Genomic DNA, 23,905 nt, shown 5'->3' with positions numbered 1-23,905 from the left:
TCATAGAAATAGCTTGTAATTGGTTAAAATTTGATGATCAATAACAATTAAATAATTACAATAATTATCGTTACAAGACATTTTATTATGTAATAAATAAATAAATACGTGAAAAATAAATTATTTATTATATAAAGATACGATTTGATAAGAACATTACATTAAATGATATAGACAGTTATAGTTTATTTTTATTCTGAATATAAACCAATCAGCGTTAACTGTTATATTTTTTTGACCAATCGTGATAAATGCATTTGCATCGTATGTGTATTATTGCGCGTAAATTCAGCTCTTTTGAAATAATGATTATAGGAGTTTCAATAAGAGATTGATCGCATTATGATATAATTACAAGATTTATAATATTTTAAAGAGATATATCTTTTAATTAACAAATCAAGAATTCTTTGGTGACGTTGAAATGTTTTAAATTACCTGCCTGGCTATTAGTAAAATAATCAATAACAACAGTGATTCTTATACAAGATTCGTGATTATACTTTTGTCAAGGACTTTCTATTACAATCTCTATAACGATTTTTAATGATTTGTGCAATAATTTGGGAAGCATGAAATGCATAAGAAGACAATTAAACGGAATGTGTACGTTGTTCTTAATTGTACTTTACATTTCAAGAATTGTGATCAGTGTTGGATTTTAGATGTGAATCAAATTTTTCGATATAATAATTATTTTGAAAAATTTATTTTATTATTTATAGTATAATTAGTATTTATCCGTAAGAATTACTTTTAATAAAATCTGATTAGTAAAGGAATATATTTTTCGTATATAGGTTTAGTTCAACTACACAAAAGGTAAAAGCACCACAACATCTATTAAGATTACGAGACGATGAAGCTTATGAACATGAGCTATGTGGAATTCCATTACCAGATATACAAAGAAAAGAGTTTTCTAAAAGAATTACTAGTCCAACAAGTTGGGATCAAACTAGTATCTCAACGTCTATATCATGGCCAGAGGAAATGGAAAATGTTGCAACCGAGAAATTACTTCAACAATGGGATGCAATTGAAAAAGTTCTTTATAATGAAACTGATAACTTGTCCAATAATGAAATTTTTGAAGAATGCACGCAATGGAAAATGCAAATACCGCATTTGAGAGTTATTGGAAAAGGATTGTTTGATAAAAGTATTTGTAAATCTACAGATTGTAGTGCAGATAAAAGAGAAGTACAAAAACCGTTTGATCATTATGATAGTCCAAAACTATCTGTTGAACATTATCAAGTAATAAAGGTATATATATACAAACACACACGCGCACACATATATGTTTCTAATAATAATGTATTTATATAAAATGTCATATTTCTTCTTTAATTAAAGTATTATTTTAAATAAAAACATGATTTTAAAAATGATTTTTTACAGGATATCAATGAATCTTCAAGCAATTCAAAAAATAAAAGATTAAAAGAAGATATTTTTAATATTATCTTGGAATACATAAATGCTCAATTATTTCCAGTTAAAAATGATGATACAAACACATTAGATAGTACATTAGATAAAGTATTAAAAATTACTCCTGCACCTATGTGTAGAAATAGAACATTTACAAAAAGTTCTAAATCTACTAGATCAGGTGAAAAAATTTTATATCATGATCACATTGAGGATGATTCTTTGGATCTCAGTAATACAAAACAACACGAGCAAAATATTTTTGACAAATCAAAGCCTGAAACTATTAAAAGAAACAAACATTCCTCTGAAAGGTATATTTAAAGAAAAATAAATATTTATGGCATGCATGCTTATATGTCTTGTATTTAAATATATTTATGCCAACAGAAGAAAAGAACATTCCATTTCTGCGAATAAAGTAAAAGCTTTTCGAAAAATCGGAAATGATATACATGCTGAAAAAGAGAGACTATATACTGCACAACAAAGTAGAAATAAACTTGGTACTGTTTTTAACGAAAAAATTGTTGTTAGTCCTGTGCCTTTTGCTGTATCTACCAGAGAAAGTTTTTCTACTTTAAAAACTATACCTATTAGATTCATGGGACAAGCTTTAGAAATTTCAACTTCTCAAGGTGATATAATTTTAGTATAGATGACATAATATAATATAATAGATATAATAAATCTATTAACTGTACTGATATAATAAATCTTGTTCTAGGATCTGCTAGAAATTCTTTTTCTAACATTAAGCCACTGTGGAAATCAAATAGTATTAGAATGCCGGATACTCATTCTACTTGGCAAGCACCTGTATCTCCAGCTGTGTGGCCAAAAAATCTTAGACTTGCTCCTATAGATACTTCAAGACTCCCCAGCAGTAAAAACAGGTATATTAACGAGCTGCGTCCTAATAAATATAATAATAAATAATAATAATAACAATTTTTATTCCAGGTCATCGTCGTTGGTTGCGTCACCAGCTGTGTTACAGCGCAGTATAAAACCTTTAAGTCCTATTTCACGTTCAATAATGCCCTCTACTGCAAAAATTATACGCGATAAGAATAATGATATTCTAGAAATTCAAGGTAAGCATATTACTACAGGACAGGTTCCAAAATCAGCTTTGTTTACAAGTAATTGGGATTACAGTCCTAGAAATATTGTAAGTAGGAAAAAGAAAGTTACAGTCAAAAAAGAAAAATAACACTTAATATACGGTTAATAGTATATATCGTTATAAGGTGAATCGTAAAATGTGCTTTTGTTATTTCGAAATGATTAATTCTATACATATAATAAGATTCATAAGGTATATATATATGTTGCTTTGGCAATATGTAAGAAGTTTAACAATGGGACCAGAAATTAATTAAAGAAGATTTATTAACATTTTATTTATATAATTTCACTTTAAATAATTAATTTGGTATTCACTATGCAAGCATAAGAATATTTTATTATGGTAATATAATATGCATATTAATGAAGGTATTATGTACTTTTATAAAAATTAGGAATTCTTTTTAATACGATTTTTTTTAATAATATCGAAATCATTTTATAAATTAATTATATTGTAAACGATGTGCACATTTGATTTTGTCTTGAATACAATATAAAATTTAATACAGTGTGCAGAAAAGAACTATTTATAATATTCAATGTTTTTAACAATATAATATAATATTTTTTTAATAGTATATATACGATATATATGTATTATATTTAATACATATGTATATATATATGATGTATATATATATATATATACATATGTATTTTAAATACTGTTGTTTAATAATTAACTGTATCGTAACGATGTCTACCTCACTCGATGTTTATTAGTTATATAAGTATGTAATACACATGCTTTCGTAAGCAATCAAATATATTTTTATAATTGCACATTGTTATACGTGAAAATCCGTTTATTGTATATAGATGAAGTAAATCAATGTACGAATATTGCTTATTTATTTGTAAATGTGTATTTCCTTGGTATCTGTTATGTATGATATTTATATATAAATTGTTATATAAAGTGTGCCTTAAAAAATAAAGAAAAAAACGGTAATTATGATAGTATTACTCTAATACATTAAAAAATATGAGATCTATAATCAGGCAAATTAAAATAAAAAAGAAATTGAATTTTATTCGAATAATTATCTTTTTGAATATTATTAAAAAACCGTACGAAGTATATATATGTACGTACGATGTTATAAAATTATATCAAACAAATAATTATCATTAAATCAATACTGATTATATTTGCTTTTGATTAATCGAGAATTACATTATCTATTTAAAATAATTGTTTATAATTAAAAATACGTAAATTCTCGTATATAAAGAGATGGAGTAGAAGTAAATGCCAAGTGCGCAGGTGTGGATTTCGGCACGGGGATGCTGTGACAATCTTGCTGGATGGGCTTACCCTCTCAGTCGTACGCGACCTTTCGAATAGTGAACGCTTTGCGTTATTTCAAGCGTTTATATTTCGCGCCGCCACACTACATCGGTTTACGATTGGACGATTATTATTTACACGCGTCTTCCGGTCTCGTTCTACAAGTCAAATAATATATTACATTTAATTATGTAAATAATTGTTATTTTTTACGCGTACATCTTTCATATATTACAAATTATTATTGTTTAATATTTTCTATAGGAAAATCATCGAATTTTATTTATTTATTAAGAGTTTTATGTTTCAGTGGTTGGCTTCCGTCTTTCTGTGATATTCTGATTCGAATCACGTAGTAACGGATCGGCGGTACGTGATACAATTAAGAAAGAACACAAGTTCGAATTTTTCGAAGGACTACCCCTTTTTTCGGAGATTACGACTTGGCATTGTCAACGATTGTTTCTTCGTGTTTTTTCTTTTATGGTGATCCATGAACCATTCCAGCGAAAATAATCCTGAAGACGGTATGTCGACTTACGTTAGATCAACCGATACGCATTTGGGAACATTGACAAGGATCGTGGGTGTCTGTACAGCGATCGGTAAGTAATACTACTTATTAAAAATATATACATATGTATTTCGTTATTTAAAATATACGATAACTTTTTATGTTCATTAAAATGTACATATTTATATATATACATGGACATTATTGAGTTCGTTTATGCATTTACAGAACGTTTAATATTTCACCGCCATTTCATATCCATTAAATATAATTCGTAATAATGAAAATATTAACTTTTCAAAGTACTTAAAATATTTCGTTTTATACGGTCAATGGTTTTACAACTGGCACGATAGTGCTTGTATCAATTGTCATGTTTCTATATAGATCGAGCTTGAAATTTAAAAAGGTCTTTTAAAAGTAAGTATTTTTTTTTCTCTCTTCGTGATGATCCATTAATATTAAATAGATGTTGGGCAACGGTTCGTCAACAAACGTGGAACATCTCTTCTATGTGAATGAATAGGGGATGTGTGCATAGAGTATTCTTCCTATCCGAGGTGAGATCGTAGAAAGCATATTTACTCTGAGTCGGTAAACGTTCCAAGATTTCGACGAGTTTAACGACCTTACAGGAACAAGGGGTTAAAGGGGTTCAAGCTTTTTTTCGTACATTTACGAAATCGAAAAAAATCGTAAGTGTTATCTTCCAAAAAATGACATGATTCATTTTACTATTAGCGAGCTATAACAATGTTGAATTCGGTGAAATAACAATGTTACCTTCGAAACGCGAATGACCTTTTCTCGCGAATAAACGGAATAGGTCATAAGTTGAAAAAGTCAAATAAAAGACTACAAATAACGTTCCTTTGATGTAACAATGAGGAAAAAGAAGAGTCGTGCTCCCTTCTCTTTTTATCTTTTTACAAATTGTCACAGTCTTTTCTTTTAACAGTGAGATTTATTTTTTCTGAGCAAACTGAACGCGATAAGATGCAATTAAGGGCTTGGCAAGGAATACGCTGGCTTCCTTAAGGATCCTGTAGTTTCTTGCAAATATGATTTTACTAAGATGCAATGGCTCATAATGCACAACGTGTTGCTCGTGAAATTAGATCCTTTTTTGTAAAAAAGAAGCACGTCTAAGTAAAAGTTAATAATCTTTAAGTTTATTTATAAAACTTATTTAATGATAAAAATTTACTTCACGACGGATTTATTTATTTATTTATTCGTCCTAGCTAAGATTAAAAATAATCTCTTGACACTTTATCGATTAATACAATTTAGTATAGTGCGTTAGAAATTGGCAAATTGTTGGTGATACGTAGAGACATAAAATCAGACAGTAATTACGTAGTAGGTGATTATTTATCCGGTGAACCGAGGCGTGCTCGCCATTCGTATTAAAGCGTAAACCACCACTAATTTGGCTACGCTCGATGTGATTACGTTGCTGAGAATCAGTTCTCGATACGAATTACGTCGCCCTACATTTCTAGCAAAATCTGCTGCCAATTGTTCAACGACCGTACTACCGCACGATCTACGGCGATTCGATAAACACAGCCAGATTAATTGCTTCAGTAAGATCGTTGACTTTAGTCGATTGTTTATATACATTATTTATTTATTTGTTTACTCGTTTTGAGTATTTCTCTATAAATTATTTTATCTATTAAAAAATAAGAAAATTTTATCAATAATATTCATTTATTACAATTAATTTTATATAATTACGACACACGTATAACACGTATATTCTTCAATCGATCATTACATAGAAGAGGTCCAATTTCCAACTAAAAATAATTGTAATAATCAAACAGAATTTACACGCGATTATTATAACTCGATAACAATAATCTATTGATTGATTCATATGTAAAATAAAATAAATTGTAGATGGGATTACTTTGAGCGTAAAGCTGATTGAAATGAAAGTTCTATAAAAAATAAAATAAATTCGATTTGAAAGTTCTAAATTGAAATGAAAGTTCTATAAAAAACTAAACTGTAAAGAACTAAAATAATTCTGTTCAACTAAAAAAAAAAGAAAATGGGTCGAAGAGATATCGAAAATTATTTATTATTTATATTACCTATTCGGCACATATAAGAATCGTTAAAAAATTCTGACCTACATCTTCTTTAGCATTCAATGTTAATTTTTCTCTGACAATAAGATAATTTGTCAGTCGATCGAGATGATCGAATACAATGAGCGTCTTGAGATGTCGTAATTGAAGAGACAAAAGTAGTAAGCGACAACTTTTTAACTACGTTTGATTCGTTCAAGAACGAGCTGATTAATCGGTGCTCTTTGTTCTTTGATTTATAAAATTAAGAAGAAAACCAGTTACTGTAAGAAACTATTTGATTTAAAGCATTGGAACCTAAAATATCGCAATCGAAGTAAGTGGTAGAGAAGGAAGAGAGAGAGAGAAAGAGAGAGAGAAAGTAAATGGTGAGACCGTTTTATCCCTCGATTTCTACTTTGTTCTCAAATAAAACGGATAGAACTAATTCGCTGTAACCGTCTAGTAGTAGTGAACGACTTTCGTGGACAGTATCGGATAAGAAAAGAGTTTTCCAACGATAGCCTCAAGTTTGGAGGAATGATTTGAAAGGATAAGATCGAAAAAAGAAATCAGATTTGGATAGACAAACATGCGTTTCTTTATCTCTCTCTTTCTCTTTCTCTTTCTCTTTCTCTTTCTCTTTCTCTTTCTCTTTCTATTTCTCTTTTTCTTTCTTTTTAATTTTTTTTGTATTGTAATTTTAGATTATATTATTTTTAAGAAAAATCAGGTAGGAAGCAGATGATGGCTTGAATGTATATGCAAAATCATAAATGTACCGATTCAAGCAAAGTACCTCTTTGGAAAAGCCGTTGCCTTATTTGCACTTTGCGTTAGGCAACTTACCAAGGCGAATGACAATGCGAGTAGAGAATCCAGTTTGTTTGAACTAGTTTAGAGAAGAGTGGAAGACGACGTAGTGTAGTACATAGGTACATATAGTTATACCTACCACAGGTGGTACATAGGTAAGGATAAGGCACGATAAGGACCTCGTGCAATAAGGAGAGTAGGACAATGTGAAAGCGTATATCGAGATACTAAAATTACAGCAAGATAGGATGAAATTCAGGGATAAACGTCGTCTATGGTACATGATCAACGGACTCGAGGGTTATAAAAGAAGTAAGATGTGATTTAAAATTTAGAAGAATATGTATTATTCGTAAAGATGAAATTTGTATCATTTTAATTTAATTAAAATTGGATGTAGTTTTGAAAGAATTGTAATTATATCTTAACTAAAATCTTTATCTTTTAAAAGATTCCAAAGAGATATAAGGTGTATATATATATATATATCTTAGTAAAATGCAGTAAATCATAATCGCACGATCGCATAAAATTCATTAAAATCTTCCACCGAATAAATGTAAGTTCTTTTAAGAAATAAGAAATGCTGTGAATCGAAGACGTTTTTGTGACCTGACTATTTTAATCTTTTCTCTTTTTTTTTTTAACCAGTAGCATTCCTGTTAACAAGGATCGTGTGATATAAAAGATATACATCTTCTTTGAGTTAAAAAAGATGTTAATTCTATGTCAGCACATATATAAATATCCGAAGTCCAAAGTGCATTGAAAGCTTAAAGTGTAAAATATTTTTAAAGTAATTACTTCGGAGATGATTACAGTATGAAGGTATAAAATAATCAAGAGACACTTTCTATGTCCTTCATATGAAAGCACTTTGGTTTTATCATAAAGGGATCAAAGCGTGTAACTAAGAGCTGTTATTAATTAGGCACGATCTACGTAGATATATGCAGTAGAATAATTTACTTTCGTCTAATTATTTCACCGAAGACGAGACTGTATAAAATTAGATTATCTTCACAGATTCTCGGATATAGCAACGCAAGTCGAATGAAATCATTTTTGTATCTTATTTATTTCTTTCACAAAAAACTCATGATCTCAAGATTAAATCAAATAAGGTAGATCGAAAGGATAGCCAAGGAAAATATCATCTTCCATTTCCAGTTACTTCCAAATGTTGCACTTTCTTTTCGGGTTCATTCGGCTTCCGACCGGGCAATTGAAAGACTTGGCAAAGCTCTCTGAATTTGAGATAGGCCCGAGCACTCGTAATTGTCCTGTACTGTGTTGATCCCACTTATATTTCTTCAGCCTTTCTGGACTAACTACTTCGCAGTAGGTCTGAAAAAATATAGAAAAATATACGTAAATTTATTTTCTCTCTACGTACGAATGAAATGAATAAGTTTTTCGCTCGATTGGATTCTTAAAATCTGATAACGCGTAGTAACATTCGCTCGTTCGAATGTTATTCACGCTCTTGCGTCGTAAATAGAACGCATCACCATCTTGTCTGTTCGTTCCTTGTACATTTCTCCCTTATTGCACATCGTAATACGGACGAGAACAGTGGAGAGGGAAGAGATCGGAGAAGCGATTGTCGCGATACCATAGCCAGCCACGTATTAAGGATAGAGAAGAGGATAAAGGAAGAACGTGCAGCATCCCTGGCAAGACCAATTTAATGCACGTAAAATAAATCTCTTCATTTGTCGTCAGCTGACTTTTTATTATTTTATTTTTTTTTTACGTTTCTCATTCGAGATAGTTTCCTTTTCGACTCGTATATACACGGTTATTGCAACGAAATATTTACATTTATCGTAACTTAAATTTACGTGCTCTTACTTAAAATAATCTCATCGATAATTAAAGGATATATTAAACAATTATTTGATTTAGATGTTGTTTCAAACGTTATCATACATTAAAGACAGCTGCACAAACATGACATAGATACTTACGTTCCCATAATTTCAGATAAATCATCACTAAGATATATATATATATATATATATATATATATATATATATATGTATTTATACTTACATTAGCGTAAGACAAAAAGAAAAGTTGTTCCATGCTTAAATTTTCCAACCCTGGTAAAACTTCCGATGACTTGCCCTTGTTTTCTTTTTCATATATACGATATGCACCTAAGGATGCTTCGAGACCCATCGTGTCGGCTATATTTTCGTTTCTGGTTCTATTACCATAACTCTGTGAATATGAAAATAAAAAAGTAGTTAAATTATTAACATCGAGAAAAAGAAAAATTATTACATCTACGACTCACCGGTGTAGATTCTTCACTCTCTTTCAGTATTTCTTCTTGTACCAGACTATCATATTGATCGACGAAGCATTCGACTCTTTTGTTATAAGCCGAAACCATTGTGTCTAACCATTGGATTTGTTTGCCATTTTTGTTGTAAAGTCGTCCTTTGAACAGAGACTTATTAGTATTCTATAACTGTAGATTCAATCAAGATGGGATTGATCATTGTTCCTGGCTTACCGTCATCGTCGAATCCATGAGTAACTTCATGACCCATAATAGCTCCAATAATACCATAATTTATTATACTGTAATACGTGAAAGTTTGTTTGTGTACAATAATTAATTCTATTTACGTAGTGTCAAATAGTAACTTACTGTGGTCTTGACATAGCAAAAAATGGATTTTGGAAATCTGCAGCTGTTACAACTAATTTATAAAAAATAGATACGAAACACATTAATAATATTTCAACGTGTTTAGGTTAATTTATAGAACTTACACATCATATTATCAAATGGTGCATATAAAGCGTTCAACATAAGAGGCGTAATGTAGTCTTCTATTCTGAAATTAATGAAAATTTATAAGTTTTAATGTAGATAGAAATATATATCTACGAGTATATATATGTGTACTAACGATTCATATTTCGAGTCCATTTTTAAAGTACGCAAATCTTTCCATTTGTTATATCTGCTATAACTCATTCTATTTTCAAAATAGGAAGGACCAATTACGAGCTTAAAAAAGTTATTAATAAATGAAATTATTGAAAAAAAACAAAAAGAAATAAAATGTGTTTGATAGAATCAAACGATTTAACATACTCCCTTATAATAATTTTTCATTATCGTAGTATTTGAATACCAAGATGGATATCCGACCATTTTTTTCATATTCTGAACTTTCTCTGTAGCAAATTCACGAATATCATCATCTAACCATTTTGATTCAGAAATTTCACGTTCAACTTCTTTCTGTATGTATGCGATCATTTCTTCTGCCTTGTGATGTATTAAGATAACGTTACGGCAATACTTGTTGATATTATGATAATTGATTCGATTCAAATGTTAAAAGCTTACCGTGTTTTTGATTTCATCAGGAAAATATTTCTTAACAAACGCATATGCTGTGACATCCATTTCTACTACTTCCGATATACATTTTTTAGTTCTGTAATTTGTATCTAATTTATATAATTTATTCTTTTATTTTTTTTAAGTTATAAAATATGAATATTATTACTGATTGAAAAATGATAATATCGTGAATGTAATACTACAAACCGATTCTCTTTTGATAATATTTCCTTATCAGACTGTTTGCCCGTTTTTATAAGATTATGTAACATTTCCATTTTTTCGGTTGTAGCGTCCATGATGTGACTAATGTAAAGCCAATGAATGTAGTTAACTGTAACGATATAATTTTATAAAATTGATTATATTGAATAATATGCATTTTTTAACAAAGAATATTTTTCTTATCAGACTTACTAATAACACGATCCGGTGTCTCATTGAGTAAAGAATTAAGAGCTGTAAAGAAATCTGTGAGTATCGCACTGAATCGAAAATCTTCATCGATTTTAATATTAGCAGCATCAAACAAAGTTAGTATTTTACTGATAAAATTAATCTGTAAAAGATCGACTGATTTATGTATTATTTCCTATTGAAATATGAATAATATAGATAGATAGAAGGACACTTCACCTTAGAAGTTTCTGTAGTAATACTCGCATTATCATATAGCTCTTGAAATTCACCAAGAGATATATCATCATCATAGTTCGTGGAATTATCAATGATCTTTAAAAAAATTGACTCAATATATTTTAACGGATGATCAAAAATAATTTGTTGTAATAAAAAAGAAATAAATAAATAAAATAAAACATTAATTGAATTAAAAATACCTCCATTATCTTTTGCTGAAATATTACAACGTCATTAACATCTGCCTTAATACGATTTTCGGGAATTTCAAATCCTCGAGTTTTGGCAACGGCCATCGCTATCTCGGTAATCAAATTAACATACTCTTCTGTCATATTACGATTTTCTTTTGAGTTCTTTAATTCTTCAGAATCTGCATCTTTACTGCCTTTCTCTTGGCTATCCTGTTGTTGGCTATCGCTATCTTCGTCATTAAAATTTTTTCCTTTGTCTTTATCCTCATTGCTTTTAGTATCTTCGTAATCTTCAATTTCCTCTTTGTTCTCATATTTATTGTCTTCATCATCCTCCTCGCTCGATCCTTTATCATTCATTTGCCATGTTCTCGAACCTAGAGGCATTCGCGGTGATGTCATCTGAATATCAGAAGAAATAAATAATTTTTTAAAGATTATTTTGACGATATAAAAATGATGATATAAAAAAGCAACTTATTTGTTTATCAAATTATTAAATGTAATGACTAATATTTATAATACTTACTAATGTATAAGTGTCGTTTTCAAAGGGCGAAGCATAAACTTCAATACTATAAAGTGAATTATGTCCTGTTAGAATAGCATAATAATCATCAACTTTTTGCCAGCTATGTTCGGTTTCGTCCCATTCTTCGGGTTCCATTATCATCGGCCAACCACCAATTCTTGCCATAGTTGTGACTAAAGGCTCAAGACCCATTCGTTCTCTGTTCTCTGAAATTTGCAAGGTATTCATTGAGTCACGCTGCCCTATATCGCGTATCTTAAAACGTTCACGAAAGAGATCTTTATTAAAAGCAAAGGAATTTGTAGGCACATAGTAGTTTTATCTATAATATAAAATTTTCTTCAACTTACTGTGATCTGTACAAGTACGGAAATATTTTTTTCCCAATTTAACTGTCAACAAATCTTCCGTGGTTGACTCTGATTCTAGAATTTCTTTAAAAGTATACAATTTTTAACCAAATTATATAATAATAAATAAATGAACAAGTAATAAATAAGTATTTGATCCATTGGATATATGCATAAGTTCGAAAGCTCACCTTCCACTTGACGTTTAAGATTATTTGTCACCACCTGAATGAAACTCCAACTGTTTTCGCCAGGTGGAATCGGATTATTTTCCCCAAACTTACCACACGCGTATTGATAAAAATCTTCGCACGGATCAACCGATTTATTTATATTATCCTTTATTATTCGAGCTGTATCATAGAAAGAGAATATGATAAAGATATAAATATAAATAGAATATAAAAAAAATAATGTTGAATAAATCTATCTATAATATACCGATTAGTTTGCATTCCTCGCTTTGACAGACAGTTTTTTCTTCTTTTTTTTTTCCTTCGAAGAGCTTTTCTAATCCATGAGGATAACGATGACCGCGTGAAGAATGACTTCCATGTGAAGAATGACGATGTTTCGCATGATGATGGTACTTGGATAAAGAAGGAATAGCTTCATGCTCGGATAAGGCGTCACGGTGTATAGCAATTACCGTTGAAACGATTGTCCAGAAAGCACTGCAAAAAGAATGAAACATTTAAAGCGTATTATTTCTCAAATAATTCAATACAAAAATATAGTCATAGATTTCTTACATCAAATACCAGAATTTTAACATTTTTAATGAGGTTTATGAAGAAGCAATATTACGTCAAATGGCGAACTGGTATCACTTAAAGAGAAAAAGTCCGTTGTATCATAATGTTCAGCTTCCATATATAGGCTTGTAAAGACGGAAGGACCTTGATTTGATTGATTTATATATCCTTCCTGGTGATGTACATACGTTAGTTATGTACTCCGTATCAATTAGAGATATAACGCGTCTATTAATTTTTTTCATTTACTTTGATATATTTTTGAATCATTTTTATGATCGCCTAAAGGGAGAGTTACATTTGCATCTTAGCAAAGGACCCTTGAGCACCTTTCCATTTCTTGCAAACATTCTTTTCTTGAGATCCATTTCAAAGTTAGAAAGAACAATACATTTCGTACATGTTTGCTTCTTACTTCATCAACTGTATACCTTTCTCATCGTACCATTCGTTTTGCTTTTATACTTTCATTATACCTCGTCTGCCTTTGTTTCTTCTTTGTCTTTCTCACACTTAGATATTCTATTCTTTCCTCTCACGAAATATGGTACTTTATATACTCTTTACTTCTAACGTCTTATTGTTTATAACTCGTCGTTTGTAGACATCTTACATTCATAAAAACTAGAGTCTCTACTCATAACTTTTAATCTGATTATACGAGAGAAATTAAAGTCATTTTGTCCTTTTATTCTGTATTATTATATATGAGTTATGATATTTATGTATATGTATGATTTATTCAAGCGAATGCAGAAAAATTCTCTGCAGGAAATAGCTGATGTGCATATCAAAAGTGTGAATCAGATGGATATGTGTGAGTTATTTATGTTACTACAAGTATTTGTATTTTCTTGGAAGCGGAAGGACCCTGAAAAAGATAAAAGGTTACACGCACGTTTCCGCGTTTATGATATTGTCGAAATGATAATAATATTAACTACAATTGCAATATAATTTTAAGGGCATTTAAATACATTCGTATACACATAGATCCCTTTCATAGCGACTGGAAACATTGAAAATATATCGGTGGTCATTTCAAAGAGCAGATGTTGAGAGAAAAAATTTTTTTCGAACGAAATCGTACGATTCATTTATATAAAAAAAAAAAAGAATAAATCACAGTTTTATTTCGTCTGTACTTATAGTACTTCACAACGACATTTACAGAATCCAACCAACTGTAATAAAAGGCAAGAGAATGGACCCATGTTTTTTAAAGGAATGCTGCATTCCCTGATGAGAGAATACTTGAAGCTTGAGTTTAGCGGAGTTGGTTACAGAAGCTTTCATCGCTTCTACAAAAAGCTTGTATCTAGTCTCATACGTGTACTACGGCTGGGAATGCTATATTACTATTCAAAAATGCATGTTGGGCCATTTTAATCAAGAACAAAAGTCCTACTTTGAAAAGACGCAAAAGCATTCATCTTTACAAAAAAAATCATGACGCAATATGATGTTTGTCAATGTACCATAGCAATTTACAGAGAAATCTATATCTCCAAAAGGTTGTCATCCATAGTAAAATAAAAGGTATGGAGGTCAGTACTGTACCAATTAAATTAATTGCTGCGTCAATTACTAGTTTCTATCTCTGTGTGACCTCGAAATAAATCAAATCGTCACGTTGGAAAAATTTTGACAATTCAATTTCTATCAATACGTAGAAGGAGAACGTACGACTGCATTTGACGCATACGAATTTGAGAGGGAGAGAGGCACATCTGCCTCTGAAAAGTGAAATGATTTCTATTTATCGTTACAAGACTGTCAAGGAAGAAAGTAAGAAGAGATTGTCAATACGATTTTTTTTTTGTATTTTATTTGCTAATGCACGATTTCTATTTGACATACTCGTATATTTTATAGCTATATATTTAATCTTGAGTCATCGACAAATTTGGTAGAAAATTCGATAAATATGACTCAAATTAAAACGATTGTTTGAGCAAGAGCAATTAGTTCTCGTCGTTAATATCGAGCGAGACTCTTCGTTAAAACATTTAGCTTAATTTAACGTGGAATTATCGTGTCCATTAGACCCTCGAACTAGTCGAGCGTTTCTAATGTTTCAATAGTCCAATGGTTTTTTACTTCTTTCTTTTCCTTTCTTTTTCTTTTTTTTTTTTCAAAACGTCGTAAAATCCTTTAAAGCTTGAAAAAAGTTCATTCCTATCTTCATTTCGTTCGTCCGCGCAATTCGTGGAATACGATCTGCATCGTTCGTTACTTCTATGGGAATTTTTAGTTTTTACATTCACGGAATGAAACGAAATATCATATCCATTTCGACTGAGAAAAGAAGATAAAGGATTTTTCTCTATGCATTATTTTCTCATGCGAAATTTTTTGTTCAAATAAATGAAATTTAAAAATAAAATTCTATCGATCGCCAACGAAAAAGTTAAAGCATTGGTTTTCAACAACTTAGATATCTCGACGGTGGCGGCTAATTATACGAAGAAGTAGCACGACGTCTTAATTATAACGTGCTTTCAGTCCTTTTAAGGGATACTCTTAGCGCAAGTGGTGTCCGTGGTTAATTGCATCGCGGAGATGCATCCGAGGGTAGCGTCGTGTCTCTAATTGAGACCGTGCGACGTTTTAAAATTTCAATTTTTCCACGGCGCATAGTCACGAGAAGCTGAGAAATGTTTCATCTGAAAAAGACGCACGTTCTTTTGTGAAAACAAGGAAAAAATACTCGAAGATCGAATGGCACGTAGAGAAGTGGAGAAAATGTATATAGAAATAAAGAGAAAAAGGAAAAGGAAATGAAGAAAAAGTAGAGCAAGAAAAGCTAAAGAAAGATGAAAAACGATGAAAGGTAAAGTTCAACGAAGAGAAAGTAAAAGCTTCGGAAGGCTGGTAAACGAGAAAGAGAAGATGAAAGTTCAATCGTACCGATCTGTCTTCGTCCTACCGACGGAGAAAGAAATTAAAGAGAGAAAACGAATGTCGTATTCTGCATCCCTAAAAAAGAAAGAAAAGGGCTGAGAAAAAACGATTAGAAGAATTTTTCTACCTTCTTCATATTTCTTACCATTTTTCTTTTTATATTTTGTTTCTCAACTCTCTCTCTCTCTCTCTCTCTCTCTCTCTCTCTCTTTCTCTTTCTCTTGCTCTGTTTTCAGTATTTCTATTTGTGGTAATTATTGCAGTATTTAATTCTGCAAGAAATTTCTTCGAGTCGACAATACTAAATATTTTCTTTACGTAGCGAATAAGATGAAACAATTTTCTATTTCTCTGGCCAATTTACTTGACCTCTTTGTTTCTTCTTCTTATTCTACTAATACTTTTCCATTATTCAACATTTTCTTGTTGTCCTTTTATATTATAAATCTAATAAATCCTATGATTTCTTCAAATAACTTGTCTATTATCATTTTTTATTTCATATATTTATAACACTGTATCATTGAAATCATAGATATAGAGAAATGGGCGACGCGTCACTTCACATGCTTTATGTATATATGATCATATATCTCCATTGTTTCAGCGACCTTTAGACCGACAGGGAGTATGTAAATGTGCAGTATAGTTAAATTTCTGCAATGGCACGATAATCCAAGCCTTAATAATTCATAAGTAGGAATTCATAATGGAAAATTTATTGTGAATTCCCATATATATATATATATATATATATATATATATATATATATATATAATAAAATATATATGATAAATATGTCATTTATAAGATTAATTATATAAACATTATACAGAAATACTACAAATGTGCAATAAAGATTATTTAGAATATTTTCTCGTTTTAAAAAGTATAGCATTTCATTTCAAAGGAAAGAAAATAATTAAATTCGTCAGATACAAACGGAGATACAAAAGATCTAATCTATATTTTTTATTATTTACAAATCATATTCGATTTGTTTTATTATACGATAAAATATCTCATCTCTATCCCTATCGAGAAATTGATCGATTCTATGAAAACAAGCTTTCGTCGGCACGCGTCTGTGACACCAACAATCTCTGCTCGAGTACCATTTGATCGAGCGCGCTCCACTCGAGCGCCACTTCAATCGTATTTTCCAATTCGTATTTTATAATCGCATCGTACTGACATCATGCTTATCGTCTATCGCATGGACGAACGATGATAATCGAACGTCAAACTTTTCTACCCGTATCACGCTACCCTCTTGAAAGGGTAAGTTGTTGATTTCGATCAGCATCGCACTGCCATTGATGAAGTACCACTTCATCGTGATCTATCATCATCTACGAAAAATATATCGTTATTAATTCCAATGGAATTTCGTTGCATATATCGTTTCGTGCATATATATATATTTTTTTTCTAATTTAAATATATACATTTTTTAAATATACATGTCTAAATGCAATATTAAATAATCTGCATTAATAAATCTCGTACGATCGAACGTTCCAACAATTAATTATACGTATAAAATTGATCAAATTCAATTTCATTCCCCTCCATCGTCTGCCTTCAAAATTACGTTAAATTTCAGTTAATTCCACGTAATCGCAATAACAATGAAATTTCAATAGCTCTTGTAATGCAAGTCATCACTTAAACTGAAAATTCATTTTCACTATATGAGAATGCCGACGAGATATAAACTATTCACGACAAAAACCACTTTGCATCCCATTTCCTTGATTAAAATCTTCCTGGATTGTATTGCTCTTCAAATTTATCGTTTATTATTGATTCTATAAAGATAAACAATTATTAAAATGTCCATATTTTAAATATGTCGTTGTTTCAAATATATATGTATATACACACACATATGTATTGATTGTATGTAAGTTTTATATACTAGGGCCATTTGAAAAATTCACGGTTTTATCTACAGATGATGATAATGTATACATTTCATTCTTAAAGTGAAACACATCTTAAAGTGAAAAAAAGTCGCGTATTCATTAAATTGTCTTCGTATTACAACTAACAAGTGTATCAAGCCAACAACAAACTGACTCTTCTTATAGTTCTTGAATGTACTTAAAATTCACTCTTATAGTAGTAATTAAAGGGATGGCACGTTTGGTACACGTTGTGAATTCAGTGCCAAATATTCGAGGGTTCTGATACGGAAGATAGATATATAGATACCTATTAGGTCTCTGGGTATACGTGAGCTGTAAGTTGTAAAGCAGAAAGCCTACCTATATACATATGTACGTTTTTTCAGTCGCGTCTGCCAATAATAAATGTAGTTAACGTCTCGAGTTGAATTTATAACGTTAATGCAGCCAAAAGAAGTACTTCATCTTTCTATATTGCTGTATGTATTCGTAAAACTTTTTCAACTTAATTAGAATGCGGTACAACATTTAAGATTTTATTTGACACTTTAATTTTATTTAGATATTTTACAGCTTATTTAATGATAAATCTTATTTTTATTTTTATTTTCCTTTCAGTTGTATGCGGAGTTGGAGTGGATGTGGCGTACCGTCGACACAATATGGGCCTTTACGTTACGTGAGGATAATTCAACATGCGTATACCGTAATTCAATTCACGCATTATCCAGATTCAGAGAAAAAAAAATATTGACGTTAGATTAGAAACTCGATTCAATTCTATATTTAATGTGTTTTTTACGTTCTTATCTCGTTATGTAACGAAAAAAAAAAAAATAGTAAACAAGTACGAAGTAGGATTAAAACGTGGCATAATGAACGACGATTTCCATCGAAGACGACGGAAAACATAATCTCATCTTTCTGCTCACAATTTAATTTTAAAGAAGATTTAATTATTACCAGTAGGAAACGAAGGACGGAAGAAGCAAAAGAAAGAATGAAATTACCATTTCGATAATGTTTAGTCGATTTGAAAAACTATTCGATAATTTCTCTTCCTCTCTACGTAAGATACATTTAATAATAAATATATCTCCAATATCTTTCAATATCTATAAGAAAAACTCACAAGTTTGTTTGTTTAATTACGTTGTATCAAATATAATCATATGTATTCTAAATGTACATATGAAATTCTTTGATACCTATTAGAGTTGTTTTTATTCTTTCAAAGAAAATAATTACATCTCTACGATAATTTATTATTCTTATATACCGCATTAACTATGTATTCCGAGCATAGGAAGAAAAAAAATTGAGAATAACATTTGATCTTTTCTACGTCATTACGCGAATTTTATAGTTTGCACAGTAATTAATGTATATTTTTATTGTTGACCCAACGTATCAAGATTATTCTATTTTTAAATTGATGGCATGATAGTGTAGAGAAATAGAAAGAAATATATTTGAGTGAGATAAATTATTTCGTTTTAATTATCACTCGTTTTTGTTAAAAATATTACGTGCTTAAGCTTTCACACACACACACACACACACATACATATTTTTTTTAGTTTCTAAATTATTTTACATTCCTTATTTATTCTGTTGTAGCCATTCTTTCTCAATCTTCGTCATCGTATTCCATCCCACTTATTTGCATCTTTTTATTAATTATACATAATCTTCTCATTTGATTTCCTTCATTTTTTTTTCATTAACACATTTTTTTTCTTTGCGATACTGTTTTGTCATAAACGAAGTACACATATAATATTCACATACACCCGCTATTTAGTTTACGAACATCTCAACACAATTATGATTATATCATTTCTAATTCTATTTCAGAGCCTCATCCATAATGATCTTTTTTCTCGAAATCACCTGGGCCATCACTTTGTTCGTACAGATTTGTGTAAGGTACGTTCATTATGTTAAATAAATTGTTTATTATATATCTTAATTGCATACTAATAATGTTCAACGTACAAAAGAAAAGATCATTCAGGTAGAACTCTTTGAATTTTCTTTTGCATTTAAACGCTCGAATTATATTACTAAAACTTGTGATTTTCTTATCAAATAAATTAGGATCCTTATAATTAAATTAGGATCATATAATGATTTTGCATCAAAAAATATCTACTCTTATTCAATATAATGAAACATTAATAATACGAAAACATAATTCGTTAAACACGAAAATCAAACAATATTGTCTGATAAAAAAAAAAAAAGAGAAAGGAGTGAGGAAAATTTAAAAAAAAAAATAATAAACTAGAAGAAATCCGTGAGTTTATTCTCGCAAAATTCGCAAACGTGAGTGCTTACGCTGGCTCACCTTTTTTTCTCGCGTGAATTTTTTTTTGATTTCATAATTACGTGTATAGGAATTAGAGGTAGATTCGCAGAAAGTTACACAACATCGTGGCACTCGAGGTTCCCAGAGAAAAACAAAATTCGCGTTAATTAATATTATTGTGAATAACCTCAGAGATAGCGCTACGACCACGATAGCCGAGGGTTGAAGAGTAAATTAGAGAGATTCGTTAAAGCCTCTCATAGTTTAGTTTTCCTACTGAAAAAGAGTCGGTGAAGTAAGCTGGCAATTACTAAGTCGAAAAGTTTAGCCCAGTTTTCGTTGTATTACTAAAGCAAGTTCGGTGTCCGAATAGAAGGATAGAAGAAGGGCAAAAGGATAAACGAAGAGAGAGAGAAAGAGAGGAAAGGGGCACGCAACGATAGAACGACGCCAATTTGGAATCCGAAAGTTCGCCAAACTCATCTCAGCGAAGGAGAAAATTCGGGTGATCTAGGAAATGTGTGCGCGCGCGTCTTTAGCCAGCGTTTATATGTGTGTCTGCTGGTAAAAGAAGAAGTTGAAAGGGAAACGAGGACGGGTCTTTATTGACCGACTTAGTCCCATCTATCTCGATCCGACACGTCGCATTTCGGAAGTTTACGCCCTTGTCGTAGCCATTAAAACGCTTGGCTACGACCACTCGATATCTCGTTTATAACTAAAGTAGTTACGACTGACAGGGAAAACATGCTGACTGGCATGAAAGATGTGATAATCCATATCTCTGGAACTTCTAATTTTGTAGCTTATCCTCTTGTTTTTTTTTAATTCTTTTGTTATTTCACAAGGAAATAAGTTAATATTATTTTTCTTTTTCTTGTTTGTTTTTTTATACAATAAGTAAATCAAGTAGAAACACGTAGCTTCTATTTAACTAAATAGAACATTTTCAAATTCCTCATCGACATAAATTTCCAGGAGACACAACCCTTTTTCGCTTTTTATTCGTCTCGTATATACAGAATCAATAAAAGAGGAGAGAAGAGTCACAAAAAAACATGGAATTCTATTGCTCTCGTCTGGCTTTCGTCTAGCATAGCTGCAATTCATAGAATCGCTCTCTAGTTCAAGTCCATCGTAGATACGATCTAATTCAAGTGCGATAGGTCGCACGAAGCAAAGTGCTCCTCTTTTACGTTAATACTACTGAAATATAATACGAGTAATCGAATGACCAATCGACAAGAGAGCATACGTTTTCAATATAATTTTCTTCGCAAATTTTTATCTTTTGTTCTTTTTTTTTCTTCGGGTAGGTATTTTGCAAAGTATGATTTTTGTTGTTGAAGGGTAAAAAATCTCTGTTTCGCTCGATCGATTCGGGGAAAAAAAAGAATGACTAAAAAGTGAGATAGTGTACAACAAAATAAGCGTAAGAGATAAAATCGTGACTTTTGCTTTTAGAAACGAAGAGTCCCTTTGTTCGTATTGCTGGTCGCGTGTACTCGCGATAACGAAGGGTTGGCGGAGAGCATTGTTTTATCTACCACTGTCCTGCATTTTGGCGTGGAAACCGCACAAACTCGGGCTCTCCTATGTCGCGGGTAAGTTGGCAAACGGAATGCTTAAATGCGTCATGCGTGCAACTTTATGGGATCTCTTTTCCGGCCTTCCCTTAATAAATAATGATGCGCGAATGTCGTGAATAAATATCACGACCAAGCACAAACCTTCCAACTAAATCTTTGTATCTTCGTATTGTTCTACAAGGAATTTTTAATACGATATATCATCTACCTACTTGTTTAACGTTCTCGATTAAAAACACGAAAAAAAAGGAAATGAACTCCGTGCTATCGAAGTCTCGAAGTTTCCATAACAAAAGTGAATAATCTAATAGAAAAGTTTTCGAGAGAACACGAGCCGCGATTAAAATCCAAGTTTTAAGATAAGAACCTTTCCGCATTCTCGTTGACTCTCGCTTCGAACTGAATTTCTCTCTTCTGTTTGACTCAAATGAAAAATAAAAATAAAAGAAAAGAAAAAGGAAGAAAAGGAGATGAAGAAATAAGAAAAAAGGTCTTACGGAACATTTTATAATTACGATATATACGGATCGAATGTTGATTAAAGTACGTTTACATTTCTTTTATAAATGATAGAATTTAACATACTATGTAGAAAATGTAATACGTCTTTTCATGATGTTACATGATGAATGAACGAAACTATTTCATCGAGAAAACTTTATGTTTCGACTTTCGCACAGAGATCATCATACTTGAAAATTACATTAACGATTCATTTTATAAACGAGAACTGACCACGCTCTACTTAACTGCTCGTAAGTTTATATAAAAATTAATATGCGAAGATCGACCGAAAGTTTGGTCCCAAAGATATTTATTTAAATTTATACAAATTAAAAAATATCGCATTAGTGTCGTGAACTATATTTAAATATTAAGCAATTTATTACGCAATTATGAATAATATTATACTAACTTTTTATTTTTATTTTCAGCTGGCTTGTTAGCAATTTTATCCTTGTTGCACATTGCTTCGAGCGCTTTAGGAAGACGTATTTCCTGCCAATCAAGCTCCGGGACAGATTCTGTTGGGGAAAGTCTTCTAAACGCGAGACCCGAAAATTACGATCGTTTCGAAGAAGTTTTGGTAAGCGGATTCCAAAAAAAAAAATAAATAAACATATTAAACAAAAAAGAAAGTTAAATGACTTTGAATAATTTTGTCTCTGTTTATTATTTACTGATACAAATATATATATATATATATATATATATATATATATATATATATATTATTGAAAGAGATAATAAAATAGAGCGAGGATTGAATAAAATTTGTATTTGCTATTAAATCATCATTATTACAAATCATTTGTTAAAAGACTGTTTTTACTAAAGGTACCAGAAGTATTAGACGACGGTGTGTCTGGACCAACAGTACGAGTCGGTGACAGCGACGGAGAAATATGACACGAACGTCAACCCTCTTGGGTCAGTGAATCCGATGAGGATAGTGAGCCTGAACCAAAGACGTGTCAAATAGCTACAGTGTCTTAACTTCTTTGAAGTTTGGAACGAAAGGAAACTCGTATTCAAACGTGTATCAAACGATACGTGTGATATCGAGTAACAGACAGATTTCTTCGTCCGACATAATTAAGTATAATATATTCGCATAAATTCGAAATTAATAAGAAGAAAAGAAAACAGAAAGAGAAGAAAGAAAGAAATAGAGAGTAATCTACGATTGAGGGAACTCTTTGGGAGATTTTTCGAGAATAACTTTAATAGACCGAAGTCAATAAAATGTACGTGTACTACGAAGAAATCATATATCGAATGGAAAACAGTATAATGAAAAAGCGATATTAGGAAAGACTGAGTTATCATGCGTTATAAAATTATGTAAACATTTATAACAACAATCACATTTGATACACGTAATGAAAAACAAAAAGTGAATATTAGAAATGAGTAAATAGATTTTAAATAACATAACTCGTTACTTTTTCGTATATCCCTCTTTTTGTTTATTTATTATACGGTTAATTTTAATAAAAACAAAAAGATATATATATAATAAATTTTAAATCACATTTAAATACGAATAAAGAAAAAATGGTTTAACGCGACATG

At 30.7% G+C, this 23,905-nt stretch overlaps 3 protein-coding genes across 3 annotated transcripts; 2 read left to right on the top strand and 1 right to left on the bottom strand.

Annotated features, from left to right (window-relative positions):
• The first annotated feature begins 286 nt into the window (after positions 1–286).
• On the top strand, positions 287–3,514 carry LOC127061647 (uncharacterized). The gene is made up of 6 exons (XM_050988815.1): positions 287–606; positions 801–1,269; positions 1,405–1,751; positions 1,828–2,075; positions 2,165–2,333; positions 2,401–3,514. The coding sequence occupies exons 1-6, from the start codon at positions 578–580 to the stop codon at positions 2,651–2,653; spliced, it is 1,515 nt and encodes a 504-aa protein (XP_050844772.1). The 5' UTR covers positions 287–577; the 3' UTR covers positions 2,654–3,514.
• A 376-nt stretch (positions 3,515–3,890) lies between these two features.
• LOC127061650 (uncharacterized) lies at positions 3,891–23,881 on the top strand. Its single transcript, XM_050988824.1, has 7 exons — positions 3,891–4,053; positions 4,173–4,467; positions 18,548–18,608; positions 19,787–19,858; positions 21,705–21,844; positions 22,765–22,916; positions 23,168–23,881. Exons 2-7 carry the CDS (start codon positions 4,356–4,358, stop codon positions 23,237–23,239), a joined length of 609 nt encoding a protein of 202 aa, XP_050844781.1. The 5' UTR covers positions 3,891–4,053; positions 4,173–4,355; the 3' UTR covers positions 23,240–23,881.
• On the bottom strand, positions 8,333–13,252 carry LOC127061644 (endothelin-converting enzyme 1-like). The gene is made up of 18 exons (XM_050988809.1): positions 13,112–13,252; positions 12,801–13,033; positions 12,551–12,712; positions 12,360–12,443; positions 12,007–12,215; positions 11,484–11,879; positions 11,281–11,376; positions 11,062–11,203; positions 10,852–10,978; positions 10,648–10,738; positions 10,390–10,566; positions 10,202–10,302; positions 10,062–10,126; positions 9,937–9,988; positions 9,799–9,866; positions 9,577–9,722; positions 9,330–9,500; positions 8,333–8,620 (listed from the first exon to the last, which is right to left on the bottom strand). Exons 1-18 carry the CDS (start codon positions 13,132–13,134, stop codon positions 8,444–8,446), a joined length of 2,520 nt encoding a protein of 839 aa, XP_050844766.1. The 5' UTR covers positions 13,135–13,252; the 3' UTR covers positions 8,333–8,443.
• Positions 23,882–23,905: the final 24 nt, after the last annotated feature.

Source organism: Vespula vulgaris, chromosome 2 (assembly GCF_905475345.1).
Source record: "Vespula vulgaris chromosome 2, iyVesVulg1.1, whole genome shotgun sequence".
Classification (NCBI taxonomy): domain Eukaryota; kingdom Metazoa; phylum Arthropoda; class Insecta; order Hymenoptera; family Vespidae; genus Vespula; species Vespula vulgaris.
Note: the sequence above shows the minus strand (reverse complement) of the source record. Positions and strands in the feature narration are given on the sequence as shown.